The 17011-nt window shown below is 35.1% G+C and overlaps 2 protein-coding genes across 2 annotated transcripts; both read left to right on the top strand.

The window, feature by feature from the left end:
* The first annotated feature begins 1630 nt into the window (after positions 1-1630).
* Positions 1631-7453, top strand: LOC110784348 (homeobox protein knotted-1-like 7). The gene is made up of 5 exons (XM_021988789.2): positions 1631-2423; positions 2513-2633; positions 5927-6120; positions 6236-6367; positions 6994-7453. The coding sequence occupies exons 1-5, from the start codon at positions 2106-2108 to the stop codon at positions 7132-7134; spliced, it is 906 nt and encodes a 301-aa protein (XP_021844481.1). The 5' UTR covers positions 1631-2105; the 3' UTR covers positions 7135-7453.
* Positions 7454-11629: 4176 nt separating this feature from the next.
* Positions 11630-16979, top strand: LOC110784347 (phospholipase D beta 1-like). The gene is made up of 10 exons (XM_021988788.2): positions 11630-13291; positions 13693-13809; positions 13955-14149; positions 14249-14497; positions 14609-14677; positions 14781-14928; positions 15132-15280; positions 15409-15585; positions 15686-15883; positions 16436-16979. Exons 1-10 carry the CDS (start codon positions 12353-12355, stop codon positions 16727-16729), a joined length of 2535 nt encoding a protein of 844 aa, XP_021844480.2. The 5' UTR covers positions 11630-12352; the 3' UTR covers positions 16730-16979.
* The last annotated feature ends 32 nt before the right edge of the window (positions 16980-17011 follow it).

Raw genomic sequence — 17011 nt, forward strand, 5'->3', positions numbered from 1 at the left:
GGAGCGGAATTTCGGCATGCTGTGATGTACATCACATGGCATTTTGTGTACCATTTATGAAAAAGAAAGTACCATTTCGTAAAACGGAGTACAATTACGATAAAAACATGTACCATTACGATTAAAACATGTACCATTGAAATTCAATTTATTTACAAAAATGCCCCTGTGATGTGTTTTGAAACACATCACAGCATGCCGAAATGACTTCCTCCTATTGACCAGTGGTTTCCTTTTACCCACCCAATATTTACTCGTTTTAAAGTAACTCTTTCATGATCCCACCCCTTTTAACCCACATCGATCTAACCTGACCTACGCAATAACAATTAACAACGCCTAACTGAAAAAGATTGAGAGCACACATGGCCGATTGGCCGCTTATAGAGCTGTCAATTTTCAACCCGGATCATTAATAACCCGTGCGCTGGAACCCGGAACTCAATCTGATCCGATAATATTCAACCCGAATATGAACCGTCTCGAAAATATTAACCCGATTAAGATCAAAACCCGATAGCTAACCGTCATGCGGCAAAACTGTTTCTATCCAAACCGAATGGACCCGAAAACTGTTAATGACCCGATTTGTTTCAATCTGAACCGCTTCAACCCGGAAAAAAACCCGTTTACAACCCGAACCGTTTAAAACCTGAATTTTTTCAACCTGGACCGTTCACAACCCGGACCGTTTACAACCCGAACTGTTTTTACCCGAACCGTTTACAACCCGTAACCCGTTTACAACCTGAAATATTTCAAGATACATGTTGTTTTAACAGAATTGACTTAATTCATTAACAACGTTATTAGTTATTAATTCATCGATAAATGTTTCATGAATACGAAGTGATAAATTCTATTACCTGGTTCACCCTTAGGGCTAATCCGGATTCGGAGCGAGTTCCGGGTAGATAGGTTCCAGTCCCCTCCCAATTGTTGTTTACGGGGGATCGAACACGGATTTTCCCTACCATGTTCAGCCCAAATCACCACTAAACTAACAAGCAATTGGTACCCATATAATAATATAAACGTATTGAAAATTGTGATTTTAGTACTAACGTGATATTTTTTTATAATTTGTTTCCAAATTGACATGACCAGACATGAACTCGACCCGATATGAATCCAACCCGATATAATATGAACTTGTTACAACCCTACATGCTCCAACCCGAACCGAACCAACCCGACCCGGCTATAATCCGACCCGACTAGAGTATAACCTGACCCGATATGAAGCCGACCTGATACAACCTGGCCCAATTAATATGACCAGACCCGACATTAACCCGACCCAATATGAACCCGTGTCAACCAACTTGAACCCAAATCAAACCGTTAATTTTTCAACTCAACCCGATCACAGCCGATAGCACTATTTCAACCCAAACCAATGGACCCTACCCGTATCCGACTCGTTTGTCCGAATTTACGCTTCCATGGTTCCCCCCGTAATTTGTAACGCATTGATAACTTATCCGGACAAATGAAAAATAAGATAAAAAGTAAAAAGAAAACGAAGAGAGAGAAAAAGCAGCCCAAGATGTCAGGATCACAGACAGAGCCAAACAGCTTTTTGCTTAATCTTTAATTTGGTGATCTCTTCCTCCCTTCCCTTTCATAGTAATGATTCCTCCATCTCCCATTTCTTTCTTTCTCTCTCAACAACCAACCTCCTTTTTCTCTCTCCTCAAATCCACCTCTTTCTCTCTCCTCTTCTGCTGCTGCTACTATATAGCTCTGAATCTCTGATATATTATCACCTGTTCATCAGCTTCTGCAGTGAGCTTTAACCCTCTTTCTTTTTTTTTCCCTGTAAAATTTAGCTACTGTTTGTCCCAGATCCCAATAAAAAAAAACTGTCTTATTTTCTCTCTCCTCTCTCCAGACTTTCTCTCTCTAGGTCTTATACAGAAAATACAGTTCAGTGTTCACTATCTGATTTCCTACTGATTTAGTAGTAACTTTAAAGCATACCCTCTTTCTCTCTCTTACCTTCCTACCCTATAATTGTGGTCCTCTTCCTACACTATCACCTCCCCTTTTCCCCTCTCTCTCAACTTAATTTCTTTCTCTTCAGTTTTCATTTTGTGGGAAAAATGCAGGAGCAGGGGTTGGGAATGATGGGAGGAGGAAGTGGTGGTGGTGGTGGGTATGGTGGTGGTTTGATGGGCGGAGATATGGCGTTTTCTGATCAGTATAGACAATTAAAGTCAGAGATCGCGACACATCCGCTGTATGAACAGCTGTTATCAGCTCATGTATCGTGTTTAAGGGTTGCGACACCAATTGATCAGTTGCCTTTGATTGAAGCTCAGCTTTCTCAGTCTCATAATCTGCTTCGTTCATATGCTTCAAATTCTCAACATAATCACTCTCTTTCTCCTCATGAACGACAAGACCTTGACAATTTTTTGGTACCAAATAAATAAATTTACCCTTTTTTTTTTTGATAAAGTACTTCTGTTCGTGATTTTAAATTAAAATTTTCTGTGTTTTCTTTTAGGCGCAATATTTGTTGGTGTTGTGTTCATTCAAAGAGCAGCTACAGAATCATGTTAGAGTCCATGCTGTTGAAGCTGTCATGGCATGCCGTGAAATCGAACAGAATTTGCAGAATCTCACCGGTATGTCCTCGTTTTCGTGTAACCATGTTACTCGGTTTTTTGCAATTTAGTTGTCGCGTTACTAGTTCAAATAATACAGTTCTAATTCCCAACTAAGGTAGTATTCTATACAAGTACAAAGTATTATATATTGGATCTATGTGTTGATGATTAAGGTCGTACTGCCTCCGTCTCTTAAAAATTATTCATTTTTTTTGGGGGCAAACTTCAAAAACTATGACCATAAATTTTTTTTGGGGGGCAAACTTCAAAAACTATGACCATAAATTTTTACTAATTTATTAAAAATAAAATAATCACAATTTCATGTCGATATGGAATATGTTTTAGAATATAATTTTTTTTAATATAAGTTTTTACTCATACGGAATATAAAATTATATGGAATACGTTTTAAGTCGTGTCTTAAATACTGTAAATATCGAATGGTGCAATCTTTTACAGAAAAAGCGAGTGTGTCATGGTGAAGAAGACCATTTAAGAACATTACATAATGACATGTATTAAAATTAAGAAACATACATATGATATTGTGATAATAAATAATAATACAAAACATATGATACTTCATGATATTCTATCTGTTTTACCTGATCGCATTATTCATTTGGGCTGCCTATGTTTCACTACTCTGGTGATTGATGCGTTTGGTGGGCTTAATAAATAAATAAAGAAAGAAAGAAAATAATTCATGACAAAATTGGAGGTTTTTGCAATTGCTTGTGTTGACAAACAATAGGGTGGGTGGGTTAGTGGGCCCCACTGAAAAGGAAATTTTAATTTTTAGTTAGGAGAAGATAGTTAGTTGGTGAGGGAGGGAGGGAGGGAGGGAAGAACAGGAAGTAGGGTGAGTGAGACTAATTAAGCAAAACTGTATTGTGTCATTGTTTGTTGCTTCATTCAACCTCAACCAATCACATAATGAAAGGTATACCTAATTAATGAATATTATTATTGGTGTTTTCTAGTATAAAGTATTGAATGATTGATTAATGAAGCTAAGATTACTATTCTCTTCATTACAGATAAATCGTAGTAACATGATTAACTTGCACAAAGGTTTAAGAAAAGTGTACAGGTTGAATTGGTGCATAAATTCATATATTATTACACAATAAAGTGGAGGGAGCAGATTCTTTCCTGAAAAGAAAGTGTAGTACAATAATAAAAAAACAGGTGAAAAAAAAAGTGTTACAATTAATCCGAAGACATGATGATTATCCATGTCGCCAAAACATCGATTACTAGTATGCTACTACTCCACTAGGACAGATATTTTGTAGCATGTTTTACAAAAAAAGGAAATTACAAAATTTCATTTTCATATTTGAATCGGATAATTTAGGATTAATGATTCAAAGTCCTAGAAAATCAAATCATATAATGTCATATCAATCTAGATTAAAAGTAAAAGGATATTTTCTTTTGTTTTTCCAACGATATGGATCGTAAGTGGGGTTCTTAACCACATTGGTTTACAATTGATTGATATGACTTTTAACTTTTACTTTTTTTTTTTGGTTTTATTTAATATCCATGGTATTTGATTTGGAATTGGCCAGCAAAAATTTATATACACTTCGTAGGATGTGTCTCTTCAAAACAACCATTTTAACAATGCAATCACAACCACAAAATTTGCCAAGTTTTGCAAATTGATGTCGAGGTTGTGATTTCTTGGTTAGAAATGTTTGTTGTTTTTTAAGACAACCATTGCAAAAAATTCGTTCTTACTCGCATTTTTGTAAGAGTAGAACTTAGTAAGATACTGTTAGAATATATGTTAATAGTACTAAGTAATAGGTTCGAACTTTAAAGGTCAATAAACCTACAAAAGTTTAAAAAAGAAAAGAGTTTAAGTCATTAGGCAATATGTGCTTAATTACTAAAAATATATAAAAAACTTCTAAATGCTTCGTATTATTTGTAGAAAAATTAATACAATTTTTACAAAGGAATGAAGAAAGCCATTGTGAAGGTTGATGTAAGAGAATGCGTGTTCCGGAATCATAAAGAATCAGTCAACTAAAAGTAGTCATTGTCAATCTTTAAAAAAACCTCATGGATATGTTGGCTAATTCAATATTCATTGATTAATTAAGGGTTATTTGTAGCTTGATGTGTAAGGAATCTCTATGACAAGATTAAGAAGAATTAGCATATTTAATTGGATTTTTTTTAAGAAAAAAGGGAAAATTAATGGAGCTTTTGAAGTGATTTAGCTCCCTACCAAATGCACAAGAGACATGTCATAGAATATGCTTGGAGAGTTCTTTCCATTTCGATGTTTTAGCTTCTTTATATGAAATCTATTTCTTTTGTGCTCGAATATGTTTGCCATTCATTTTATTCGTCCATAGCATTCACTACGAAGATAGTAGAAAATGTTTTTAAGCCTTCTATACACTAATCATGAAAATAGGTTTAGATAAGATAAGCTAGTTATTCAAGAAAAATAAGAGTTGACCAAGTGTAATTTATAACTAAAAGTTCAGATAAGTTAAGATATACGTAGTATTATATATGATCATATAAGATAAATTCAGGAAAAATAAGAGAATCAGTTGAAAAGAACACACTCTAGATGCACTACAATTTTTGAGTGGTTCTATGACAACTTATAATTTGAGCTAGCTTTGGAGGCAACTTAGTGTGCTTTGAGTGGTATGACGGATATATTGCACTTACAAGTTCTTAGGTTATTTCCCCCTTCCACTATGAAAAGATTTGAAAAAGAAAGAGCACAAGTCACTTATAAATTTATAATGCATAAACATATTCAAATTTGGTCGTTAATATTCAAAAGAAAGATCTTTTCCTGTCTTAGGATCCGTAAAATATTTTTCGGAAAAACAATTTCCCTCTATTTTCCATTTTAAATTGTTTGGTTTGCGAAGGAGTGTAGAATAATTCTCCCTATGAGTAAAGTTGCTCTCCCAATGATGGAAAACCATTTTCCCTTCAAAATGAAGGGAAAGCTGTTTTCCTTCCTTTTGCCTTATCTCTTTTGTACACTATTCTCACTACTTGCTTACTTTACCTTTCATTTTCCTTTTGTTTCTTCATTTTTCTTACATGGAAGTATGGAACCAAACAACGGAAAACTAATTTTAGAATCCTCAGTAACATACGAAATTTACATTTTCTCCACTAATTCTTGCTGTTTATGATATGAGAAACACTCTAAAAGTCATACCCGCGACAAAGAGAATGTAAAACTGCTGGTTAATTTACCATTATATTCCTTGTTAGATGTTACGTTGTAAATAGCATCTTGTGCTTTGATATTGCAGGTGCAACTCTTGGAGAAGGAACAGGTGCAACAATGTCAGATGATGAAGATGATTTACAGTTAGAATACTCTATGGATCAATCTTCAGGTGGAGATGCACATGACATGATGGGTTTCGGGCCTTTACTTCCTACTGAATCTGAGAGGTCTCTTATGGAAAGAGTTCGCCATGAACTCAAGATCGAATTGAAGCAGGTAATTAACTAAAACTCCATGTACTCTATTTCTAATAGGAGTATAAAGTATGCAGAATTATTTTATGATTGAAGAAGATTTACATTATCAAAATTAAACTGTATAAAACTTGCAGGGATTCAAGTCCAGAATTGAAGATGTGAGAGAGGAAATTCTTCGCAAAAGGCGAGCTGGGAAACTACCTGGGGATACTACTTCTGTTCTTAAGGCATGGTGGCAACAACATTCCAAGTGGCCTTATCCTACTGTAAGAAACTATTCCCTCTGTTCCTGAATACTTGTAACATTTTGACTGATACACTTGCTAAGATATTAGTTGAACTGTAATTATATGCAATTACATACTACGGAGTTTCTCCATTTTTATATAATATGGACACTTTGACTTGTGACATTATTCACGCAATTCAATTTGACTATCATTTGTGATCTATAGATAAGGAAAAATATAGTCGTGTGAAGTCTTTTTTCATTGTTTGATTCGAGATATGTACTTTCAGAATATCAACTTTTTATAATTTGTACGAATACAAATTTAGAGATATTAATGTTCAATGAACATTTACATGGGCAAATGTGAAAAGGTAAAGTGTCTCCATTATTTCAAAAAACAAAGGAGTATTAGATGAATAAGTTTGATATTTGAAAAGTATACATTAAGACTAATCCAACAAAATATTACCCAATAATATCTGATTTTTATATATTAGTAAGTAATTTTGATCAAAATCAACGTATGAATAGTACAAAATTCAAACGGTTGCAAGTATTCAGACACATAATTTTTCATTTACATTTTACAGTATATTTCTAGGATTATCTAATTTCATGGAAATGACCTGTAAATAATATGTGTAATTTGTATGAATATAGGAAGATGACAAGGCGAAACTGGTAGAGGAGACAGGGTTGCAACTGAAGCAGATAAACAACTGGTTCATCAACCAAAGGAAGCGCAACTGGCATAACAACTCTCAGTCTGCAAATACTCTCAAATCCAAGCGTAAGAGGTAATTCTAAAGGCGTGCCATGATCTGATTAATTGCTGCAGAATTATCAAACAAACCCAGCAAAAATTAATCATATGCAAATATACGTGTTTTGTATGTATCGCGTTTCTTCAGTTTGTATGTAACTTCGGCGTGCAGCTAGGTTGCTATCAATCTAACCAAAACTACTGCTACTTTTGTGATATATAAGTATATACTCATAATTCAATCTTGGAATTACTATTAGGATGTGCAGGATATATGAAAATGCAACTTCGTTCAACAATTTGCTGTAAACAAACAATGATTATCATATGCATAGAGGAATTTAGGTCTTTTGGATATTCTCAACGTGCTTTCATCCGTTCCATAATGATGTTTCGGTTTCTAATTTTGCACGTTTTATACAGAATATCATTTTTATCTCTAATTACAACCAATAAGAATTACTAAGTATAAAATTTTGATATTTAGTAAAATGCTCTTGAAACGAATCAAACCAAGATCTCACATGAATTTGTTGTTTCAATTCTCATATATTGGAAAGAACTTAGACGATTATCTTCAATTGTAAAAATTGTAAAAATTTTAAACTGAAACATCATTATGGAACAGAGGAGTACAATATTATTTCCTCGTATCCTATTGTTTTGTACTCATGATTCAATTTTTTTGTTTGAGCCTTGGCCATGTCATATACTCATTACTCACATGCAATGTACGTTATGATCTTGGTTTGATTTTCTGGCTCCCTCATCATTGTTAAAGGACTAGCTGAACTATCATCATTGCCATTTCCGACTTCAGGGTTTCTTTTAGGGTATGATTTTAGACTATAGCCTATTTGACGATAATGGAGGAAGTATTTTCGGCTAACGGTACGTTATAGTCCGGTTTGGCAATTGGTTGTTGGCTGTTTCACTTGGCTGGGTTGACTAGTTGTTCAAGCTGGCTGCTTTTGTTGGTTGTTTGACTATCGATTGTTTAAAAACATGTTTGGTAAAATCAATTATTAATTATTTAATTGTAGAGTATTAAATTATTAATTATTAGCTAATTAGTGAAAAACAAGGATATAAAGTTAGGTAGTGAGAAGCCAAAAGCCAACCCTAAAAGGCTAGTGTTAGCTAGTAACACTAGCTTTTCATTTTTGGCGGAAAATCTGGTTTTTCAGCCAGCTAACAAGCCAGTTACCAAACACGTTTTTGGCTGTTTAACCACATTAAAAAGCCAAAAGTCAAAAGCTATTGAAAATGCCATCAAAAATTCAGTTACCAAACAGGGCCTATATTTTAGCAAACAAATAACAACACAGAAAAGAAAAGGTAAATAGAAATGAAAATGATTCGAGTGTGGGGGGGATGAGATTGTACAGTAAACAACACATAGACCTCTTGTTTACAATAGTTTCTTTTCAAAGAACTAGTACTGTTTTTTTTAAATGAAATGATACTCTTCTAACGAAATGATACTGATTTTTTATTTTTTTATTTTTACTCCTACTATCCTTCCTTATGTTTTTCCAATAAATAATCGATAGCCGCCTTGCCACTCCCAACGATAATAATGGTAAAACATTATGAAATGAATTAAGAATTGTACTTCATTTTAGGATAATTGTGAAGTGTATGCTTTTCGAAATTGGTACTTTTTTTAGGCCTAGCTAACTCGCAGCTATCCTCCCATCACCTCCTTGAACTTGAAGTAGACTTCAACACCAGGACTAGACACGAGTGGGTCAACCCACCCAAGTCCCCAAGTAGAATGGCATGAGGACCACCGAGAGCGCCTCAAACATCACTACGTTTTGGTCTAGATTATCCTAAAGTTTGCTAACCAGTCTTCTGCTCGATTAACCTCTCCAAATTTATAAGTTAAACAAACGCGCCAGTACTCCACAATACTATTAACAATTACGTAGTACCAAACAATTATGTGAACATTTTGACATTACCAATAACTATGTCAAGTGGTGAACACAAACTCTTTTTTTTTTTTGATAGAAGTGAACACAAACTCTTAATTATCTATCTATCTATTACTATATACTAAAAGAGACACCAGGAATGACACGTGTCATTTCCTGGTGCGATTTTTTCCCGCCAAAATAATTTTTTATTTTTTTACTTTAAAATAAATAAATTACATTACGTTTTTTAGGAAACTAAGATATAAATATATTTTAATTACCATAGATATGTACTGCATAATATATTATTGGAGGAAAGCTAAATCAATATTATTTTTCCTTTATGATATAATTTCCTTTATGTATTATTATAACTTCTTAATCTTATAAGAAATATAAAAAATATTGATAAATGAACTTCTAATGTTAGTCTACTATTAATAATACATGGTAACTGGTAAGTAAGAATGTTAATTAAAATAAAAATACATTGTAAGTAGACTAACATAGAAGTTTATTTATCAACATAGAAGTTTATTTATCAAGATTTTACTCAATTTATGCTCGGGTCTTTTCGAAAATTGGTGTTGAGTCATTCGGGTTTGGTTAACGTTAGTAGATCGTTCTACATACAAGTAAACGACTATAATTTTTAACTTTGTATAGTAATATGCAAATTTAGTTCATTTGAATATATTTTTTTACACAATTTTGAATTTATACTTTTTCATATATCCTTTTTACTTTCATGTTTTTCTAATATCACAAGTCTTTTAGTTACTATTAAAATAATAAATTGTTTTAGTAGTAGCCGTGCGTTGCACGGGCCCTAAACTAGTACTCCCTCCGTCCCGGAATACTCGACCCAGTTTGACCGGCACAGAGTTTAAGGGACTTGAATTGACTTATTTAATTTAATAGGTAGTAGTTAATAGTGGGGTAGTATTTTAATGTAGTTGGTGGGAGGTGGGTTAAGAGGTGGGGTTGGGGGAGAGTATGGGTTGAATTTTTAATTATTTTTTGTATGGAGTAGGGGGGTAGGTGGGTTAATAGGGGTGGAGTGAGAAATAATATAATATTGTTAGAATATTTTCATTTTTAGAAACAGGTCAAGTATTAAGGGACGGCCCGATAAGAAAAACAAGTCAAGTATTTCGGGACAGAGGGAGTATGTGATATACAATAAACAATGTAAGGCGGATGTAAATTATCCCAAAATCCTTAAAAGTAACATTATACTCCGTATAATGTAAAAGATATTTATTTTTAGCTAGTGAAAATTTTCTTTAATAAAAAATATCTCTTGAAAATTACTCATAATGAATAAAAGCTGGGTAAAAGTTAACCCGGCCTACAATAAGTTTATTATACGCCAAATCTTAGGAATAAATATCCTTCACAATAGGCAATTTCTCCAATCTCTAGCACTTTGTTTGGTACTCCGTATAACATTAGTAAAAGAATGGAAGGGAAAATAAGAGAATAGAAGAGAAAGGAAAGGTAGGGAAATGAATCAAATGAACACATAATTTATTTTTGAAGTAGTTTGGTTTGATGTAAAGAAAATTGTTATTTTAAAAGAAAGAAAAAAATACTTTGATAACTTTTAATATTTTCTTTCCTTCCAAATTCCTCCATTTTTACGAGGAGATGAAAATTTCTTAAACATGTTTTTTCTTTCATTTCCCATTTTTTTTCTATCAAATCTCGTAGTGTCTTACACTACCTCTGTTTTTAAATGATTTTTACACGTATCATTTTAGTCCGTTTCATAATGTTCTTTACACTTTACTTTATTCTATTTTTGGACATAAAAATATATTACCTTACCCTTTTTACCCCACAATATTTATAATTTTCCACACACTTTCTCTTACTTTATTCTTTTTTCCTTATACCATCTATTTTATCATATCAAATTTTTCTCTTTATGAAACGGAGGTAGTAATTTTTAATTAGAAGCAAACAAGAGAAATGTCAAAGTAGGTTAATGTGCTTCCTTACGTTGTATTCCTGCAAATTGTATGTTATATACAACCTAATAATCAAGACCTAAAGCCCACGACATTATTAGGCTTAGGAGTTAGGATTACTAATTACAATAGGCATTTAAGCCCAAAATACATATATAAACATTAGCGTTTTTTTCTTTTTTCCTTCAAATTTCCCTCTACCAAAATAAGACAACACGAAAACAGAAGAGGTTGACACAACACGAACTCTAAACCAACTCGAACACGATCCTTCGAGATTAATTTGTCATATTATGCTATGTATCTTACTACGATATTTTCTATAGTTTTGATAAATTTGTGAACAACACAAAATCGACATTAGAACAAACAGAAACACAATCCGACATGACACATTTGCCAACTCCATATTCCGTCATGTGTTCAGTGGTAATTGTGGCTGAACTTGGTAGGGAGGACCCGGTGTTCGATCCCCACTATAATTGGGAGGACACTTAAACCTATCCACCAAAAACTCCCCAAATCTGAATTAACCTTATGAGTGAACTGGATGCTAACACAAAAAAAAAAAAATTAAAAATCCGTCATGTGTTCTTTCTCTCACACACACAAACGAGAAAGCAAACTTTCCTTAAAAAGGATCACGGGAGAGATGTCGAATCCCCAACCGTAAAAACAGATTGCTGCAAACTTTTTGAGCCACTGGCGTCAATTCATCAATCATCCCTCGCTAGAATAGTCAAATCCTTGCTTACTGCTAAACTCTTTTACTTAGAAGTTTCCTTGTACCATTCCCTTCTCTCATTAAGATTAAGCGCACATTAATCTATTCAATTTCTCTGCAATTTGCAAAATTAACAGTTTTGAATCATTCAATAACCATAACTAGCAGCCATGTTGACTTTTGTCAATGCAAGATCTTATTCAAATAAATGTGCTCACCAACTATCTGGCTTCCCACTCTCTTCCAATCATTCAAATCCCCCTTATTTACTTCAAAATTCTATCTCTCTTCCAATTTTTTTGGGTTCTTCAACAACCCAATTCATTTTGGTTGATCTATTAATCAAGAAACTCTCACCTGGGTGACCCCTCTTCAAGTTTGGTGTTTGTAATCTTGGAAAAATCCACATTTACCCAACTCAAAAATCAGGTATTTTTGAAAGATTTTGAAGTTTAAAAGACTATTTTCAGATTATATTGCTCAATATTTGGTTAAATTTTAGACTGTAATGTAACTCTGCAATCAAATTTAGACTACAACATAGGTGGGAAGTTTTTGTTGGGCTAAAGAAAGAGAGTATTATTGAGATAGATTGGTTTTGGTTTTGGTTTGACCGTTTGATTTGTGTTTAGAGAATATGGCACATTTTAGCCAAGTTCATTCCCCTTCCTTTGATGGATCCCAACATGGTGTTGAGAATTTCCCATTTCAGACCTCACAAGGGTCTCTCAAGGTTATGTTATTACATGGGCATTTAGACATTTGGGTTAAGGAGGCAAGAAACCTCCCAAATATGGACCTGTTTCACAAAACCCTAACTGGTTTATTAGGGGGTTTGTCAATTATGGGATCATCAAAGAGGCTAACAAGTGACCCTTATGTCAATGTATCTGTTGCTGGTGCTATTTTAGCAAGAACTTTTGTAATGAGAAACAATGATAACCCTGTTTGGATGCAGCATTTCTTTGTACCAATAGCACATACTGCTGCAGAATTGCATTTTGTAGTGAAAGATGATGATGTAGTTGGTGCTCAAATCATAGGAGCTGTTGGTATATCAGCACATCAGCTGTATTCAGGTGCAAGAATTGAGGGATACTTCCCAATTACTAAAGCTAATGGTAAAAATTGGGAGACTGGTGCAGCTTTATGTTTGTCAATTCAGTATATTCCAGTTGACAGGATGAACATGTATCATTTAGGTGTGGGCCCTGGTCCTGAATATTATGGGGTTCCTAGAACATATTTCCCACTTAGGCAAGGGAATAGAATTACTCTTTACCAAGATGCACATGTTGAGGATGGTATGCTACCTGGTTTTAGGCTTGACAATGATATGCAATATGTGCATGGGAAATGCTGGTATGATATCTTGAATGCAATCTCTCATGCTCGTCGATTGGTGTACCTTACAGGGTGGTCTGTAACCCACCTTGTTAAACTTGTTCGTGATGCAAGAGATGGTTCGGGTATCACATTAGGAGCTCTGCTCAAAGCTAAAGCACAAGAGGGTGTAAGAGTGCTGCTCCTTGTTTGGGATGATCCCACTTCTCAGAATATTCTGAACTTTACTACTGTAAGTGGATTTTCTGCTCTACAATCATTGTTATTGTTTGCGAGTTTTACTTCTATTGAATCTTAATGTAGAATACTTAAAGGCAGCTATGTAGAGTCTCATTTAAGAGTGCACATTGAACTCTCCACTTTGCTGTTAGACTGATGCCCGATTTCTGTTCCTCCTTTAACTTTCCCTGTAACTATTTTTAACTAGAATAGACAATAGTCGAGCAGTGGATGTGAGTGAGTGCATTTTTACTCTCATAATGAGAGTGCCAAGCTGCCAATAGCTGTTCTCCTAGTATTTATCTTTTATGGTATCATTTGCTTATTGATTTTCCTTATTTTCCATATTCAAAATATAATTAATGTCTAGTTTGAAAGAAGTATCATCTTTTGATTAGTGCATCTAATGTGTAGCAAGGAATGTTAGCAACAGATGATGAAGTGACTTTCCAATTCTTCAAGGGCTCGTCAGTGCACGTGATACTTTGCCCACGATCTGGTGGAAAAGGGCATAGTATTATCAAGCAGCAGGTATTTTGCATGCTATAGTATTGTCCGACCCAAATCAATGTCCTCTCTCTTTGTTTCATGTATGAATAATTCTGTATTTGGATCATTTCTTATATTAGCATATACTGCTTGTTCTTATGTGTACCTTTGATTACACTATGGTCAGGAAGCTGGAGCAATCTATACCCATCACCAGAAAACTATAATTGTAGATGCTGATGCAGGTCACGGTTGGAGAAAGATCATTGCTTTTGTTGGTGGTCTTGACCTCTGTGCAGGGCGATATGATACCCCTGAACACTCTCTGTATAGAACATTGCAGACAGTACACAAGGATGACTTTCATCAGCCAAACTTCACTGTAATCCATACTTCTCAACTTCGCCCTATTTCACTGTCAGTTTATCTTGATGTATATTTATTCAAAAATGTATTGTTGATTTTGGTCTCTGCTGAATAGGGTCCAACTGATGGATGTCCTAGAGAACCATGGCACGATCTGCACTGTCAAATTGACGGCCCAGCTGCATATGATGTCCTCACCAACTTTCAGGAGCGTTGGTTAAAGGCTTCAAAACCTCGTGGCCTACAAAAAATGGGAAGATCTTACGATGATCATCTACTTCAGATAGATAGGGTTCCTGACATTCTCAAACTAGAAGATGTAATCAGACACAATCATGACGATAGGGAATCATGGCATGTACAGGTAATTTCACCCCTTTTTTTTTTTGTAATCTGGTGCTTAAAGTTTTTTCCCAGTTTTAGATTTCTATTTTAAGCTGTATCTCGATCGAACAACTAACTTATATCATTCCAGATTTTTCGCTCAATAGATTCCAACTCTGTTAAAGGATTTCCAAAGGATCCAAAAGATGGGACACAATGGGTTAGAAATCCTGATTCCCTCTTTAACTTCTGTGGATGAATCCCCTGCTTGGTATAGACTATAGACTAATAATGAGTTTTTGGTTTTTTTATATTGAAACCAGAACCTTTTGTGTGGAAAGAATGTACTAATAGACATGAGTATACAAGCAGCATATGTACATGCCATTCGCGCTGCTCAACATTTCATCTACATTGAGAATCAATACTTTCTTGGCTCCTCGTTTAATTGGGACACTTACAAGGACTTGGGTATGCTTCTTTGAACTTTAAACTGTCATTTAAATTTGCACAATTTGTTAGAACTTAGCAATGTTATGTTTTTTGGATGTTAATTCAATTAGTCGTCGCCTTCTTATTGTGTTTATACAATTATACTCCATAATAGTTTCCTAACTCTGACTGATTACTTGCATGACCCTGTATAAACATGTTATTTTCCTTATCCTGAGCAGGTGCAAACAATTTGATACCTGTTGAAATTGCGCTTAAGATTGCCAGTAAAATCAGAGCCAATGAAAGATTTGCTGTATATATTATTATTCCTATGTGGCCAGAGGGTGATCCGAAAGGCCTTGCCATGCAGCGGATTCTGTTTTGGCAGGTATAATGCAGATTATGTAGTTGTATATGAACCTGATAATATTATTGTTAGTTCTTAATTCAATATCAGAGCTTTTGATTTACTAAGTTTCCTTTGTTTTTTTTCTTCCCCTTTTGCATGAATTGCAGTTCAAGACTATGCAAATGATGTATGAGATAATCTACAAAGCTTTAGAAGAAACAGGAATGGACAGCACTTATGAGCCTCAAGACTACTTGAATTTCTTCTGTCTAGGAAACCGCGAGGTTTCAGATGAAAATTCTGCAAGAAATTATAATGGTTCTGCAAATGGAAATACTCCACAGGTGGTTAATTAACTCATCTTCTGTCTCCATTTTAAATGTAGTTCTTGTAAAGCTGTTTGTTCTTGGCACATAACACACCATGTTTTGCCTTCAAATATAGGCGCTTTCAACCAAGAATAGACGATTCATGATCTATGTTCACTCAAAAGGCATGATAGTGGACGATGAGTATGTGATCCTGGGTTCGGCAAACATCAACCAGCGATCCATGGAAGGCACCCGAGACACTGAAATTGCAACGGGTGCTTATCAGCCAAACTATACTTGGGCTAGAAGACAATCTAATCCACAAGGGCAGGTATGCTTATGGATAAATTCTTAACTATAGTGATAAATATGGCCGTTGGGCGGGTCGGGCCAACGGGCTGTGAGTTTAAAGGGATCGGGCTCACGCCAAGCCCACTCTGAATCATGCCAACGTCGAGCCGGGCAGAAAAGTTCAAAACAGGGCCCATGCCCACATACTGTCGCGTCGGGCGGGGCTCATGTTACTCTGAATCGTGTTGTGTTGGGCCGGGCTGAAAAGTTCAAAACAGGGCCCAAGCCCCATGGACTGTCGTGCCTAAGCCTGATTTTGTAAATTTAGCGTGCTTTGTCGTGGTTTTTCCAAAAAAATGCGTCCAGGCCCGGCACACGACTTCGTGCTCGTGCTGGGCCGTGCTTTTTTTTTGTCCGTGCCGGGCCAAACTTTTTCCGTACCCGTGCCGGGTCGGGTCGGACGGGCTAGAATACAATCTAATCCATCATTACCTATATAGCACCTTGACACCTTTTTTTTTAACTAATCTTAAGTTTAGCAAGTGATTTACTTCTGATAAGCTAAATGATCAAAGTTTATCCATGGATACAGATATATGGATACAGGATGTCACTATGGACCGAGCACCTAGGAAAGGTTGAGGACTGCTTTACGCTACCAGAAAGTGTCGAATGTGTGAGACGTGTAAGATCAATGGGTGAGCAAAACTGGAGACAATTTGCTGCAGATGAGGTGACAGAGATGAAAGGGCACTTACTGAAGTATCCTTTGCAAGTTGATAGATCAGGAATGGTTAGCCCTCTTCCTGGTTATGAGACATTCCCTGATTTAGGTGGCAAGGTTATGGGAACCTTCTCTGGCATTCAAGAGAACCTTACCATTTGATCATAACATCCATTCCCTGATTAATTATTTTTTGACATGATTTTTAGCTGATTGACCATCTTCTTGTTTACTTGATCAATGTAATTATAATTGAGATTGATCAACAAATTTGTTTATTCCTTCTAATTTTTTGTCCAAATAAAATAGATGACATGTATACTTGGTTTGGGGGCTAATTTGCCATGAACTCACTTGATCCATGCCCTTTTCTTATTTTGTAATTGTGTTGGACTTCTTTTTGAAAATACTACCATGAGTGTCTCTTTGTTATTGATAGTTAAT

This window comes from Spinacia oleracea, chromosome 6 (genome assembly GCF_020520425.1).
Source record: "Spinacia oleracea cultivar Varoflay chromosome 6, BTI_SOV_V1, whole genome shotgun sequence".
Lineage (NCBI taxonomy): Eukaryota > Viridiplantae > Streptophyta > Magnoliopsida > Caryophyllales > Amaranthaceae > Spinacia > Spinacia oleracea.